Raw genomic sequence first — 16,127 nt, 5'->3', positions numbered from 1 at the left:
AGTAAGTGAATCATGTGTACTTCAGAAGATTCTTTCCTGTCCTGTGTGTGTGTGTGTGTGTGTGTGTGTGTGTGTGTGTGTGTGTGTGTGTGTGTGTGTGTGTGTGTGTGTGTGTGTGTGTGTGTGTGTGTGTGTGTGTGTGTGTGCGTGTGCGTGTGTGCGTGTGTGTGAAATACGTTTTGCTTATACAACATACAGTAGGCTACTGCATGCAACATATGTTACACCTACACCTAAACAATGTTGGCATGCAATATAATATAATGTGTGTGTGTGTGTGTGTGTGTGTGCGTGCGTGCGTGCGTGCGTGCGTGCGTGCGTGCGTGCGTGCGTGCGTGCGTGCGTGCGTGCGTGTCTCTGTGTCGCTGTGTGCGTCACGTCTGAATCTACTGTATGTACACATCAGTGTGTGCATGTACAGTATGAAGTGCTTGAAAGCAAAAGGAATGCACATAGGCAGCCAGATGTGTTGAATATCTAAGTAAACAAGGAAGTGTAAGGAATGCACATAGGCAGATGTGTTGAGTAAACATGCAATAAGAATGTTTGTCACCAGGAATTTACTAGATTTACCCTGTGAGGACGACTAAAAAGGTCTGTATGTCTGGCTAGCATAACACATCCCTCATAAATGTCAATTATTTTCTAAATAATGTCAGTGTAGCACTATACACAGTATACAGTGTTAACAAAAAGAGTTGAAGGGCCTTATAAACAACAATAGATTACATGCATGCATCTGTTTCTTTTAGGATGTAAGCTTTTTTCTACAAACAGTTTTCTCACATAGGCATAATCGCAACTGATAATTAAATACACTTGCTTCAGGACTAAAGGCTTTTTGAATTTGAAAGTAAATCAGAAAGTGGAGGTGCATGGTTAGCATTAGCCTACAGTATATAGAAAGTTAGTTATACTGTAGTCAGCTATCTTAGCACAGATGATAATATAAACTACAGGATTACACTTGGTCACAGCTTAAATGGCCAACTTATGCAGTACTGTGCATGTTTTATAAAACATTTTTGAGTTCAGAACTCACCCAAGTGTGGACACAAAGCTGATGTTGAATCTCATTGGTCCTCTTTAGAGATGAGTCCTCTCCTCAGTACTGCCCCCTGTGGCAGAAATAAATAGGTAACCATGGACCAGTGTCTGTCTGTCTGTCTGTCTGTCTGTCTGTCATTGGTCTGTTAGCTAGGCTAAGGCAACCAAATGTATATTTTACTTTCAAATAATCTGAATGGCTGTATATTATGGAGTAACACAAACCACTGTGCAATGATTACAAACATAACAGTAGCCTATAGCCAATAGTCTACTGGCCTTGGGACAACAGCAGTGACAAATTGCTATACTGGCACATAGGAGAGTGCACCCCAATTAAGAAAGACTATCATTATTATAATGCATAAGTCCATATAGTGTGGAACATTTACTTGCAGAATGACCAAAATGTAAAACTTACCAGTGCCTCGTGAAATCAGAGACGCCAATCACACTCCTCCAGTAGCCTGACTAGTCTACAAGTTCAGCGAAAAGCGAACCTTTCTCTCTGTTTGCAGTGGACACATGCATCACACTAGCCACACTACCTGTTGCCTGTCGTTTGCAAAGATGGGAGCGAGATGTGTGAGTTTGCAGTCAAACACGACGCGGCACCGCCCCATCTCTTGACGAACAACTTTTATTTATGAAAAACGAAAGCAATGGGGTCGACATCGTCACCGACAGATGTAGAGCAGGACGGTCAGGAAGACATACACTGGAATCACATCAACCTCCCCCCACGTGTTGCTGCCGGAGTTCCGCCGCACAGCGCAGCAGCACAGGTGTGTGTGTTGTGTGTTGGTGTCCTGACCTGGAGGAGCTGCTGTTGAACCCGGTTCCATCAGTCCAGTCAGTGTCACAATGAGAGCAGCATGGTGGGCTCCGCTGGTCCTGTGTGCTGTGATGCCCATGCTACTGCACACTGAAGCAAACAATGTAAGTACACTATTTATTTGTGTAGTTTTTTCATAGTGCAACAATAGTCATATCAAGACCATTCAGCAAAAGCATTGTTTCGTTTTCATTTATTTGTATTTCCTTCTATGCATTCACTCAAAAAAACAGTAGAGATATCACAGGCATACTGTGAGCCCATGATCATGTTACTGTTAGCCTACTGTATGAGCACCGACTTAAGCCCTAATCAATGACTGTGCTGTATAGGCCTACTGTACATAATCTGTAACCTGTCAAGAGTGCTGAAACATAAAATGTACATTAATGATCAATGTGCTGCTATTTTCCTCTACTCTCTGTGGTCTTACACCCACTTGGTTTTAAAATGGCTATAAACAATGAAATGAGACTGTGTGTGTGGTCCAGTCTACTGTTAGAGTAAGACTGACTAAGAAAAGATAGCTCACCAGTCACCCCAGAAAATGACTAGGAGCCTACAGCTATCTTGGACTATCTTGGACTGGGCAATCAGTGGCCAGTCCTGTTCAGCTGTTGGAGGACAGAGTGAGGAATAATGTAGTGTACTGTACATCAAGCCTGCTATGTTTATCTGACCCAGACAGTTCAGTACACTACTCCCTTTTCCCATGAGCATACACATACAAAACCTTTTCAGCATCACGGCTGTTTGGGTTCGTCTTCATTATTTTCTCCTTGTTGTTTGTTTATATATGGCTTGCCTTGAGGTTAGATGTTATTGTAAAATCTTATCTTTTTCATCAGCCTCACAGTTTTTTCTCTTTCTTTTTTTTTCTTCAGTTTTCATGTTTTCTCTGTGTTGAACAAAAGCACTGAACTTCCTTCTGAAAACTATGTGGTGTTGACTAATGTAATGGTCAGTTTACTATCACAATATCTTACACATATTTGGTTGTTGTAAACTCCCATTTCAGTTGGACAGTAATAATATTGTAACAGCGGAAACTGACCATATTACACAGTGGTGCCTACAGTATATTAAATGATGCAATGCTGGCTTTGAACTTTCATTATACTGCTATAATTGCTGCTGAACATTACGTTAATAATACTTCCACTCGGCTTGTCAATGTGCTGTTAAATCTTTCTTTTCTTGTAATTGTTATTAATAACATCATTAAATAAATACAAATTGGGCGTTGCACTGTTTAGCACATTTATGTGGGAAGTTGGAACAGACTACAGTATTATGCTTAGGAAAGACACGGTTACTTGTTCATATGCCTTAAATGCCATAAGTCTAGAGGAAACTAGCCAGCTAAAAATTGCATCTTTTCATTTATATGATCATTTTTATGACAGTCTTTAACATTATTTAGATATAACTGAGTTTGATGTTTAGAGGGTAAATGAAATGCAACACAGGTGTCCAGACAGAATCAAACCACTGGCAATGCACCCTGACTGTCACTGATACACACCACACCTCTGAGCTCATCTGCAAACAGCTTCTATGGTTATAATGTGGATAGTAAACCATAAACAGGCTAGTGTATTTGTTTGCAGTCCTGTGTATACACCCTGTTTGAAGGGGACTGTTTAGTCTGAAGATACACATGCAAACAGGAGTATTTCGACTAATGAAGCATGAGGCCATCATTTGTAGTATGAAGAGGATAGGTGCATTTTGGGACAGGATTTGAGGGAGAAAAAAATAGAGTGCAGAGTTGTTGGAAAGTAAACAAAAACATATAGGCAAGGGACTGAGAGAGGACAATCAAGTTATAACCCAGGACTTACTGTATATTGATGAATACAATATTTAACTGTATGGCAGACTATGTTAACGTAATACAATATAAAAAGCACATCTGTAGTGATTGGAGGAGGTCTCCCTCTTACTCTTTCATTGACAAATTTAGACCCTAGCTTTATGTACTGTACGACACCTACTGGTTGACAACGTCAATAAAGTTATTAGAAGCAGATTGCACTGCAATATTTATTGTAGTTTGGTGGTGGTAGATGGTAGTAGGTGGTAGATCTCCATCGGCAGAGAGAATCATCAGACATGCAACTTACAGATTGTAGCTTTACGTTTACATTAACCACTTAAATCCTCTATATAGCAAACTGGACATGAGTTGCCTTGCCTCTGTACTTGGTGCACTCTGTTTTCCCTCTACACCAGACCTCTTCACCAAAAATAGCCGATCTACAAGCTCACAACACATCGCTTGTTGTGAGCTTGTAGATCAGCTATGTTAGGCTAATATTCCCCCCAGAATAGGAATGCTCTAGGGTTCAAGTGGTTAAATTCCTTTTATGGTCACACAGACAAGTAAGCAGCACAGATGAAAAATCATGTTTATTTGGTTTGGTGACAGGCTTACAGCATAAGATGGCAGTCGGTGATAAAGATGTGAGGAGAGAGCAAGAAAATGGAACTTTACTTTTGTATTGAATGTACTACTGTATGTACAACAGTAAAACAACGTTTTGGCAGGAAAGGACTACAACATAAAATCCTTACACTTACAGTTTTTCTCAATGGCTTAAACATAATTCCTGAAACATTAAACACATTTGCAGATCTGTAAGCATTAACCCAAAACAGTATGTGAGTGTTTACCACAACACCTTATTTCACCTGCAATATGCCCTAAGACCCTAAAAACGTTTAACTGTTAAATTCTCAACAAAATATATTTACTCTAGTATATGTAAAACCAGAACAATTGTGCTAGTAGCTTAGCAATATATTGGGTTCTGATCTATGAGTTTGCAGAATTGCACCTGCCGCTAATACTGTACTTTATGTAAAGTACACAGTGTCGTGGAATTCTGGATCAATCAGCAATCGATAAGGCACATAGGAGTCGAGACAATATTCTAGGTGGTGGTGGTGGTTATGCTTTATGTACATGATATCATGGTCAGAAGTACATTAACACTCATGTCAGTGGTACGGTGGTTCTGCCACGAGCACAGGACAGAGATCATAGTTATACTGTAGCTGCCTGAAGGACAAACTGAACCATAACATGATAGGCTGTACCAAAACAATAGCTATTAGGCCTAGTGGGGACATCTACGCTCTTACAAGCTGTCAAATATCATAATGTATTGTAGAACTATTATAAGTGATGGTATAATATAAAGGTTAGATACAAGCAGGCATATACTGTAACTTCTTCCTCAACGGTTATCAAAAGGTGCACAGCACACCGGTCCTTGTGAGGTGAACAGAATAAACACTAAATAACAAAAGAGTATAGCTGCACACTAGTAGCTGCCAATTTAAAAAAAAATGTTTATAACAAGAGACTAGATAACTAGATCCTGAGTGCCAATTCATTGATATTCGTTTGTACTATTTTGCATGTAAGTATTTACACAATGAATATGTCGTTGCTGTCTGGTGGAACCCTTGTTTTGTGTCCAAAACCTTTCAGGAAATGGTAAAAAAAATACTTGTTACAATGGAACCAATGTAGTTATTATTTAGTCGCAAGCTCTTGTTAATGCTTTTCATTGTTTACATATTTATAAAACCCACAGACAGACTTAACCACTTTTAACCTGGCACCCGTATTTGGTCGTGTCATTATGCAAAACATTTCATTTCAAAAAATAAAAATATGAAATATGGAGAATACAAGGTTTTTGCCGACAGCGACTATATGTATTTTAAGTTTATGACATTCAAATTAAAAAATATATTTTTTTTGATTATAGTGACAATCAATTGTTTTTTTTTTAGTGTGTCAGTGACTGACATTTGTTTACTAGTATACAGAAATTTGTTTTACATTAGCATTTTGTGTTAAAGCAATCAAAAATGATATAGTAGTATATATATAGTATAACTAATAATGTAATTTTGAGCATGACCTTGATTGTAGCCTCGGAAACCCATGCCTTTTTTTTTGTTTCAAAAGATTGTGACTTGAGTTACCCTTTTGACCCCAAAGGAATCACTTCAGGGCAGACTACAGATCATTCCCACCAGTGGTCCAAAAAGGAAGTAAAAGCCTCCCTGAAGTTTTCAGTCCTGTGTTGTACTCAGGTGGTTTTAAAGGGCATTCCACAGAGATGTGACCATAGGGATGTGATACAGCCATCTAGTGGACATTCATGATCGCTGCAGATGACTGCTTTATAGATGACCTACAGCAGCTGTTGATACCAAGTGCTTACAAACAGGCTTAACTGCTTAAGCCCTATTCAAATGGTTTAGAAAACACAGCACAACACATTATGAGATCTGCCATTTTTGGTAAAGAAAAAGATTTTTTTGAAATACAGAAAGAAAAAAAGGAAACTTTTTGAAAAGTGTTGCATACAAATGACTTGACCAAAATAGGGATGCCAGGTTGAAAGGAAAGGTTAAGGAAAAGCCTAATATTTCTCTCATTTTCTATCTCAATTTCTTCACTATTAACTCACATTCTAAGTTACACATGTGCTGATATTAACCCAGAATGTTCCTGCATTGCACCTAGTAAAGGCTAGTAAAAATAACAATATTAGAATTAAAGGTTGTATGACTATAATCTACAGCCATTGTTATGTCAAGTGTTGTTTTGTGTTTTGTAATGAATGTGTTTGATATTATGTTTTGATAGTGTGTGTGTACTGGGCGATCGAGGTGCCACTGTCCAGGAGTAAAAGGGAGCAAAGTAAGTGGACAAAGTTATGATTTACTAAGGAAGCAAAGTTGACCTTTTGTCAGTGTTAGAATGTCAATCATAAACATACTTACGTACCGTAGTGTAAAATTGTGGCCACAGTGATTTTACGAAAACATGGGTCATTCCTCCTGTGTCCTCTCTCAACTAGCAGAACCCATTGGAAATGCATTGGGTGCTTAAAGTTAAATATTTCGAAAACTGCTAATTATTTCAAAGTAAAAATACTTTTAATTAAGTGAAATATTTATAAAACTACAAAACATTTCAAAGATTCATGTACACGCGCACGATTCCCCAGTAAGCTGAACATTAACGTTAAAGTTTGAATGGTGTTTCTAGGTGTAAGTATGTAGGAGTAGTTAGGTCCCAACGTTTTGGGGAGAATAAATAAATAGTGAGGACAACTATAGTCACAACAATAATAATGTTAGCTGACTAAGGGTTTTAATTTGAACTCTCAGAGGTTGTCAGGTCCATTTTTTACAATTGAATTAACATTGGATTGCTAGCGTGACACATAGTTCTTGACACAGCTACCTGGAGTGAAGGCCGGAAAACGAGCTCATAACGTGTTTTATTCTGGCACGTTGTGAGCTTGTAGGTCTGCTGTTTACGGTGCACGACTTCGGAATCGGAATGAACTTTACGTGCAAAGTAAAAATCTGGCTTTATAGTAGGGCATGTTGGGAGGTTGGATAGAGTGGGTACATTTGATGGCAGCATTCATCTGTTTTTCCATCTTATTTCTGAACTCGAAGTGTAAATGTTCTCTCTCACTCCCTCAATGGCTTTTCTTTTTCTCTGTCTCTTTCTTTGTCTGACTCTACCTCTCACACACACACACACACACACACACACACACACACACACACACACACACACACACACACACACACACACACACACACACACACACACACACACACACACACACACACACACACACACACACACACACACACACAGGGAGATAAAGGTTTTCCAGGGGAAAAAGGCCCCTCAGCACCAGAGGGCCATCCAGGATCAGAGGGTCATGCTGGGCCAATGGGACCAAAGGTAGAAGGTCTTAACTTCACTCTTCTTTACAGCTCTTGTGTCCTGGGAATATGTCATATTTGCACTTACACTTAGAAATACAAAGGAAGACACCAATAGTGCATACAGTAGGAGCTGACCACAGTGAAAACTATGAATGTTATAAAGTACAAAGCAGTCGAGCAACTCGTAGCCATGATGCAAAGTGAGAATTTACTAATGTACTGTACCAATGTTTCAACACAATGGGCCCTATGCTTGACACTAAACAGCGCGCTAAGCACAGTGCTTTGTGCTTTGTGCATAACTACATTGCTCCAACGCAGGTGTTCACGGCCAGTGCCCATGTGGTCAAATTACCAAATGTACGTATCTCTGCGCCCTTTGGGCATGTTGGTCTTCAAATGAGGTGTGGTCTGGCGCATTGTTGGTGCATCGCTTACTTACTGTAGGTGCAGTGAGACATTTTTAAAAGGGGTTATACCTTAGACCACCCCTGAGCTGTTTTTTAAATCCAGCACAGATTCTGTATTTCCTTACTATTTAAAAGAGCACATTATTCGCAAAATGATCCGCAACGAGGTAAAGTATGCGGGTTCGCAAGCGCAGACACTGCTTACAAACAAAATCAATCTGAATTCAACACTCACTTTCAACATGGTCGATGACATTGCTGAGAGACTCAGCACTGTGGTTGAAAAAACTATTCATGATCTGGGCCATATTATCCATACTACAGTATTTATTGCATTGGCCAAGTGCCCGTTGCCACCAGCCAATTTGCCATCCTGGAAGGTCGTTTCCGCGCTTAGAAATGGCTTTTTTTTTTAAGCACTTGATTTATTTTTTTATTCCTATTGAATAATAAGAAAGTGATCATGAAAAATAAGAAGAAGAATGCCTTTGCAGAGCGGAAAGGAGAGAGAGAGGGAGAGAAAAAGTCCATGCAGTTTATTTCACCGACACTTTATTGTTGATAAGCTTGTTCAAATATCTCTTGGCATGTAAGAAAGTCTTGAATCTGATCCCCTCTTGAATTTTTGTATCCGTCTCTGCTGAACATACAGCAGTAGCAGGTCATCATCAATATCCATTTGGGTTTCCGACACACAGAATGTGCTACATCATGCTTTGTAATGCTTTGATAAGTGGTTTAAAAAATAACCTAAGACCTAACTGAGAATGAGATTATAATGTTGTCAAGATCACAGATGTGTCTTGGACAGGATGAGACATATGATTACAATAGGAAGGCGTGGCCACTGTGGGTGTTCCACCTGTTTCCCTGTGTCCCCTGACATCATAATATCACATTATTAATGCTGCTCCCATAGATGGTGCTTTCAGTTTGTGCACAAGCACGAGATCCACTTGTTGAATCTATCATGTTTTACAGGGTGCCATGGTGCAGGGCAGCACAACTAGGTCTTACTTAAAGGGAATCGGAGACGTCACTGATGATTGGTCTAATTATTATGCCCAAAACACACCCATGACTAGTTCAGTATATTTGACATACAGTATTAACATCGATATTGTAACATTTGACTACAATAATGATATCATACTGGCTGAGATAGGTCTTTCCTCCAGAGTTAATATTATGTAATGACAGAGAATGTTGTCTTTCACAGGGTAACAGTGGCTATGATGGACCTGTGGGGCCAAAAGGCAGTCGGGTATTGTAACCTGTTTTTGTGTTGCATGTTGTAGAATCTGTAGTTATGTTTATTAACATGCTTAAATCAGAATGGGATGATATGTTATTGCTTAGTACTGTACATTTTATTTTGTCCATGTATGCACAGTATATATAAAAACACTGCCATAACCTTGCTGTATCACATCATCACAGGGGTTTCAGGGTAAAGAAGGATTTGCTGGGACTTCAGGTTTACCAGTAGGTGTCAATTTATTCTACTGTACATTGATTGTGCGCGCGTGCGTGTGTGTGTGCGTGCGTGCGTGCGTGCGTGCGTTTGTGTGTGTGTGCGTGCTTAAGTGCGTGCGTGCATGTGTGTGTGCGATTGTTTGTCCGTCTGTCCGCCCGTCTGTCTGTCCGTCCCATGTCTGTCTGCCTGTTTCTACAGTACAGTATGTCTTATTCATGGTTTTATTACTAGCAGACAACTTGATTACTGTAATGCTCTGCTGTCTGGTGTATTTAAAAAAAAGCAGTCGGTCAGTTACAACCTGTGCGGAGCACAGCAGCAGAGGTGCTGACAAAGACCAGACAGAGAGCACGCATTACACCCATTCCATTCCACCAAGATCCTTTTACTGGTTTTTAAATCACTAAATGGCAATGCACCAGTCTAATTATATGAGATGTCTTTTAGCTATGTGTCCAGCCGGACCGTTCGTTAGCTATGTGCCCAGAGGATCATCTGGCTCTGGTCTCTTAACTGTTCTAAGCAGCGTTTAGCTGTTATGGACCTTACTTTTATTTTCTTTCATTTATGTTTAATGTATTTAAATGTGTATATATATTGAAAGCATATTGAGTTGCACTTGCTGTATGAAATGTGCTATAAATAGTTTGGTTGTTTGATTGATTGTGCGTGTGTCATATGCCTATGCATTATACAGTATATATGCCTATACTGTATAATGTATATTGATCTCTTTCAACAGGGTATCCCAGGATTGCAGGGGCCACCGGGGTTGTCAGGAGCCCCTGGATGCAATGGAACAGATGTAAGATGATGTAACATATTGAGCATCTACAGTACTGTACTATACTGTACTGTATGTCTCCTAACAGGAGTGAAACACTAGCTGTTGAAGCCATATTGAATTTTAACCTACCTGGCTATAATATGAGTCCAAACACTGTCGATCATTTTCATATGTTGCTATTTTGAGTGAATAGAATCGATCACAGAGCACAGAAGCAACAGATATAAGATGATTGGCATTACTGTATTTGTAATTATTGTAGCTTTACAACATAGTTCAACATTGTAGTAGTGTATTTTTAAGTGCTTGAATGAGTGAGCTGAAGAAATCCAAAAGAGAAACTTTTACATAAACCTTAGTATTACTGCCATGAAGATAACTTGAAAGTTACTGCCAAATTGTGCTTGTCACTTATAATCATTTTAGGGAGAAGGTGGAATTCCTGGTTTACCTGGGGAATCAGGAAGAGATGGACGAGTGGTAAGAAACAAAATCACAAGTTTAGCATGACTATACTGTAACCAATTCTCTGTGCAAAACTGTTCACCAATTTCTTACATGACTAGTTTATTTAAGTGTAGAACTGGACACAAAACCCATTCTGGTTAATTTTTTACACTTCCTGGGTTCAACTTTTAGTCAGTCATCACAAGTTTACGTCAGTTTACGCCCAATGGGTGCTGTCATTAAAATTGTTGTTTATCATTTCTTTTCCAGGGTTCACCAGGACCACATGGACCAAAGGTAAGAGTCAGTACTCCAGTACTTTAACTCAAGTACAAATTTTATTTTACTGAGGAACTTTCACTTGTAGTGGAGTAATATTTGACCAGGAGTATGACTCAAGTAGTGAGGGTTGAGTACTTTGGCCACCACTGTGTGCAGTACACACATGAAAACTACTTACTGTATGTAACGTACACACATGAAAACGTCCTCATCAACTCTATTCCCCCAATCCCATAACTGCGTTAAATCTGTTCTCAAAGCTAATTCTTAGGCATATAACTAATCGAGGAGTGAACTCGATGTTTAATTTCATGCACCAGTAATCTGACATGGAATTCTCAGCTCCGCCAACCAGGAAATACGTTTTCTCATAATTGGAATCACAATGATGATGATGGATATTATCATTATCTTCTCCAGCAACATCCTCCTCCTCGTCATCATAATGCACTATTGCATAATCTTGCATAATAAACTTTAAGAATTAGTTGGATGAATGTATTGGCAAAAGGAAGATTTTTTTAGGTGATTTTTGTCATTTTATTTTGCAAATGCAATGGTCTGCCTCCTCGAGAATTCAATTCAACAAATAGCCTAATTAAGTGCAATACAAAACGTGCACAAAACGTGTATCAATTTGGGACATATTATGCACATTCTTTTTGCACTGATTTCCGACGAGTCTTTAACAAAACAGGGTGGTGACTGCAATGACTATGATAATTAAGCCGTCTTTAATATTTTTGCTGGTGGAAAAAAGCAACAATTCATAAATCATAGTTGAGAGCTAAACGAAAGCTGTATGTGCAGTTGTACATTGCGCCCGACCTTTATAGCAAGTGATAGATCGACTATGTTTTGACTACTTGCATAGCGTAGCGCAGTCCCCGGTTCTGAATGATGGTATTTGTTTTTGTAATGTACATTATACTGTTTAGCCAAAGACAATGACATGGCAATATGGTTCTATAACCACTGCAACTCAATCTACTATCTATTTCTTTTTTTTTTGTAGGGTGAATCCCAATTATCAGTGAACGCATTAAAAGGAACACCTGGGCTGCCTGGGAGCGATGGAGACCCTGTAACTATAATTAGACCTGATTAGAATCTCATTTTAACATTTCTTAGCCGGTATAGATGGAACACATAGATGAACTTACCGTTTTATTACAGGGACACCCAGGTTTGCGTGGAGAGACTGGATTCCGAGGGGACGAAGGACCACCTGGGCAAAGAGTGAGTCAACTTATTAGGCACACGTGGCTAAAACAAAGTTTTGCTGGTAAAGCTTAATATTACATTGTCATTGTTTCTGGACAGGGATCCGATGGCCGTCCAGGACTTCCGGGGGCTAAGGTAAGAATAAGATTGTGTGTTGCGGGTTGCTGCCTGAGCATTATAACCACTCTTGGCGTCCCAGTGGAGAAAAAAAGGAAAGAAATAAGAACTCATAATCGTTAGGGTTGTCCGATATTGGCTTTTTTACCGATAACCGATATACCGATATTGTCCAACTCTTAATTACCGATACCGATATCAACCGATACCGATATATGCGGGGATTATTGTGATTAGGGTAAGCTCAAATTTCATATCACACACACCATATACAGTAAGAACTCCTGTAACTTATTTATAAAGCCAAAAAAAAAAAAAAAAAAAAAAAAAAAATTTTTTTTTTCAAAAACCGATACCGATATTTTCCCGATATCAATTTTTATGCTAATATCGGCCGATAATATCGGGAGGCCGATAATATCGGACATCCCTAATAATCGTCATTATTATTGTTACCGAATTAAGTGAAATAACAGCAAAAACAAAAACAGGAATAGAAAAACAGGGGGGGGGGTCATGGGTTACATATAACAGGAATGCACTTTTTTTTTACACCGTATAAAGCAACAGTTACCTTCTACTAGGTCGCGGAAGAAATGCCACTTGAACTTTTTTTTATCAGCCTCATGGTGGCGCTACAACAGGCCGATTTGTGTTTTTACCTATAACTGCACTGATCTGTGTAAAACTTTGTATGCGCACTCTCTAGAGGCCAAGGAAAAACCTTTGCCCTGCATTTTTCACATCTGCCTTTTATAGCGCCACCAGGAGACTTATGTGAAACACATTTTTTGATATTAAGCCTTCAGATTTTATCCAAATTTCACGCACATCGGTACACATGATCTCTATAGTCAAGTGATCAAGATGGTTCTGTCCGATTTTTCATATTCCATCCTGATTGGTGAATTCCGAACATTGCTGGCCCACAATAACCTACCTGACCTGGCGGAGACCTGTGCTCCGAGGAGCACTTTTTCTAGTTATTATTACTATAAGTATGGATAAAAATGTATTCTGATAAAGATTTCTTTCAAGTAATATTTTCTCTCACAGGGTCAAGGAGGCAGCAATGCTTACACTGGACCTCAAGGTCCAAGGGTAATTATTTTCTAACATGTTTTCATTTTTAACACATTTTTACACATACATTGATGATGATGATGATATGTCCCACAAACTGTTATATTTATTACCTCACTCGCAGGGCAGAGGAGGACCCCGAGGACCCCCTGGACTACCAGGAACAGTTCTGTACCAATCAGGTCCCATCCAATTAAAGGTGCAGTACTGTGTAGAGACAGACTGATCTTGGGAGCAGATTTTATGTGATTAAAGTAAAAGGACAGATGTCTGACAAATACAAAAGGCATTCATAGACATAAAAGGCATTTAAAAGCATAAAGAAATACAGAAATGAAGATTCAAACAAACAGGTCTGAGCTGAAATATTGTTTTTTAATAAAAGGCAGTGGAGAGCAGCCTGGATTTAAAAGTAGTCATGTTGGTGCAAGCCTCAGATCTTGTTCCAACTGTGTGGCATAATAACCAAATGTTACCTCGTCATGTTTAATTTTAACTCTGGGAAGTTACTAGACCATGTCCGGATGACCTGAAACAATACTGTAATGTGGACAAAATAGTGTACAGATTGGAATGCATCAAAGTAACCATTTTAGGTAAAAAGTTACTAATTTGTTGTTGTTTCAATGATTGTATTTACAATATGAAGTTAGATTTAACAGAAGCATCTGGGTTAGACTTTTTAATAGAGGCTTAACTGCAGTTTTCAAAGCCTTCGGAAAAGTGCCTGATAGGAGAGAACTGTTAAACATTTGCAGTAAATCTGTGGAAGAGCTGAACAGTTTTTAGAAAGCTAGTGGGCAGAGCATCAGGGCAGCATATGGAGGTGTTGTAGTGTTTTCCTCAAGTGTTTTGTTGTCAATGGCCTTAAACTCAGACTCAGTAATAATAATAATAATAATAATGAACTTTATTTGTATAGCACCTTTCATGACATGAAATGCAGCTCAAAGTGCTTTACAGAGCAATAATAAAGCACAAGTGCTTTACAGAAAAAGTGCAAATAATTTAACAATAAAGCAAAAAAGAAAAGCTAAAGCCTAAAACAACATTAAAATAATAGCAAAAAAGGCAGTGAATCAGGCAAAACAGAGAGGACATGAATAACAAACATCGCTACACACATCGCATCAGTAGGTGAAGCTGGTGAAACCACAACATTTTGGTGGAGTATTGTATAAACCACACAGAGTCTCACTATCGAAAACAAATGTACTACATCTACTTTTACAGGGAACCACACAGACAACCTGTCACCTAATGATTGTTGTGGTGACTTAACTTTTGATGTACTGTACTGTATGCTGGGGGTTTGTCAGTCTACCAACAGTAGTAAATACGTTGCATGCATTATTCATATTTTTGTTAATGGTGTCATGGGAAAAAAATGTCAGTGAGGAACACTTACCTTTACGTAATAAATATATTTATCCATTTATTGCAAAAAAAGGAATGGAACGATAACGTCACCATGTGTTGGTGTGGCGAGGTCATCATATATGGCGTAACTAGGCAGATCATCGCAGAGTCACAGAGAATTGCAGAGAACTCATCAAGAAGTTAAATAGCTACTCAGTCCAAAGGATAAACCGATTGCATATGGTCTAGGGTACCGAATCTGCTGCCAAATAGGATAGCAGCAGGACGCACAGTACATGTACAGTATATCCTTCACTGTTTAACTGCTACCTAGATTAGCAGGGAATAGTATCCTCCTGTTATCACTTAGGTATCAGGTGTCAGGTGTCAAGTTATACTTGGCAAGTTGACATTGATGGCTCAGCTTTTTCAAGATGTTCCCTAATTTTAACCAAATGGCATGCTAAGCTAAATTAGGGAACAGAGGTCGACAGAGGACAGCTTGTTAAACAACCAGACTGTCCAGCTCAAAACCAGGCGGATGAACACCCTAGCCTCTGGCTTGGCCAGGGGTCCATCACCATCGGAATCAGAATCAAATGTATTGTCACATGATAGGTTTAATTACAGTTGTAAAGAAGTGGCTGAAATTATTTTTTGTGCAAGCAGAAAGAGAAAAGAGAGGCAAATATCTAAGATATCTACATATAAACATAGCATACACCAGAAGTACAGTACACTATGTGCATGAGGTTAAACTTTAGGCTAGACACAAAGGTGATAACACTTCGGTAGGTACGCATAGTGGCAGGTATGTACATTAGGTATTAAGGTGTGAAAGAGTAGAATTATCTACAGTATATGAATGTGTCACTGGACAGTCATCATCAGTGGAAATAAAGGACAATAGTTCAGGAATGTCATCAGTGAAAGTCACCAGTGATGTATTTAGGTATCCAGTTAATATTAGAACTCAAGATGAACATTTCAATGTAACAGAAAGGTATTCAAAAGATGCTGCTTGTACTGAAATACATCATTAAGGCAGCTACTCCACCTCCTTCCCTGACAGCTCTGACTTGTTGCTGTCCGGCAGAAACCAGCTAACTCCATTTTTACGCTTTTGCATTTTTTCCCCTTAAATCAGGGCTATTGAACATCCTTTACGTCATTGTGTTGGTAAAAAAAATGGAACCAATGAAAAGCATTAAAAAGCGCTTCTGACAAAACCAGCTAACTCCATTGGATCCTCAAACGTTCTGCTAACTCCAGGCTCCACAT

The 16,127-nt window shown here is 39.0% G+C and overlaps 2 protein-coding genes across 3 annotated transcripts in view; one reads left to right on the top strand and one right to left on the bottom strand.

Moving 5' to 3' along the window:
- The window catches only part of LOC311046017 (uncharacterized protein), a 52,068-nt gene extending 50,087 nt beyond the window's left edge, over positions 1-1,981 (bottom strand). For both annotated transcript variants that reach the window (XM_084058090.1, XM_084058091.1), the window contains exons 1-2: positions 1,469-1,981; positions 1,043-1,118 (exon numbers count right to left, since the gene is read on the bottom strand). In XM_084058090.1, the coding sequence (XP_083914216.1) occupies positions 1,043-1,077 (35 nt within the window). In that variant the 5' untranslated portion in view covers positions 1,078-1,118; positions 1,469-1,981. The remainder of the gene's footprint in view (positions 1-1,042; positions 1,119-1,468) is intronic.
- Positions 1,982-8,222: 6,241 nt separating this feature from the next.
- LOC311045061 (uncharacterized protein) overlaps positions 8,223-16,127 on the top strand; it is a gene marked incomplete at its 5' end in the record, with an annotated part of 44,903 nt that continues 36,998 nt past the window's right edge. Inside the window, 11 exons of the mRNA XM_084056873.1 lie at positions 8,223-8,237; positions 9,290-9,334; positions 9,511-9,555; positions 10,290-10,352; positions 10,761-10,814; positions 11,052-11,078; positions 12,079-12,147; positions 12,240-12,302; positions 12,387-12,422; positions 13,461-13,505; positions 13,612-13,686. Coding sequence (XP_083912999.1) covers positions 8,223-8,237; positions 9,290-9,334; positions 9,511-9,555; positions 10,290-10,352; positions 10,761-10,814; positions 11,052-11,078; positions 12,079-12,147; positions 12,240-12,302; positions 12,387-12,422; positions 13,461-13,505; positions 13,612-13,686 — 537 coding nt within the window. The remainder of the gene's footprint in view (positions 8,238-9,289; positions 9,335-9,510; positions 9,556-10,289; positions 10,353-10,760; positions 10,815-11,051; positions 11,079-12,078; positions 12,148-12,239; positions 12,303-12,386; positions 12,423-13,460; positions 13,506-13,611; positions 13,687-16,127) is intronic.

This window comes from Gymnoscopelus microlampas (assembly GCF_963454915.1).
Source record: "Gymnoscopelus microlampas genome assembly, chromosome: 5".
Taxonomy (NCBI): Eukaryota; Metazoa; Chordata; class Actinopteri; order Myctophiformes; family Myctophidae; genus Gymnoscopelus; species Gymnoscopelus microlampas.
This window is presented reverse-complemented; position numbering and strand designations above follow the sequence as displayed.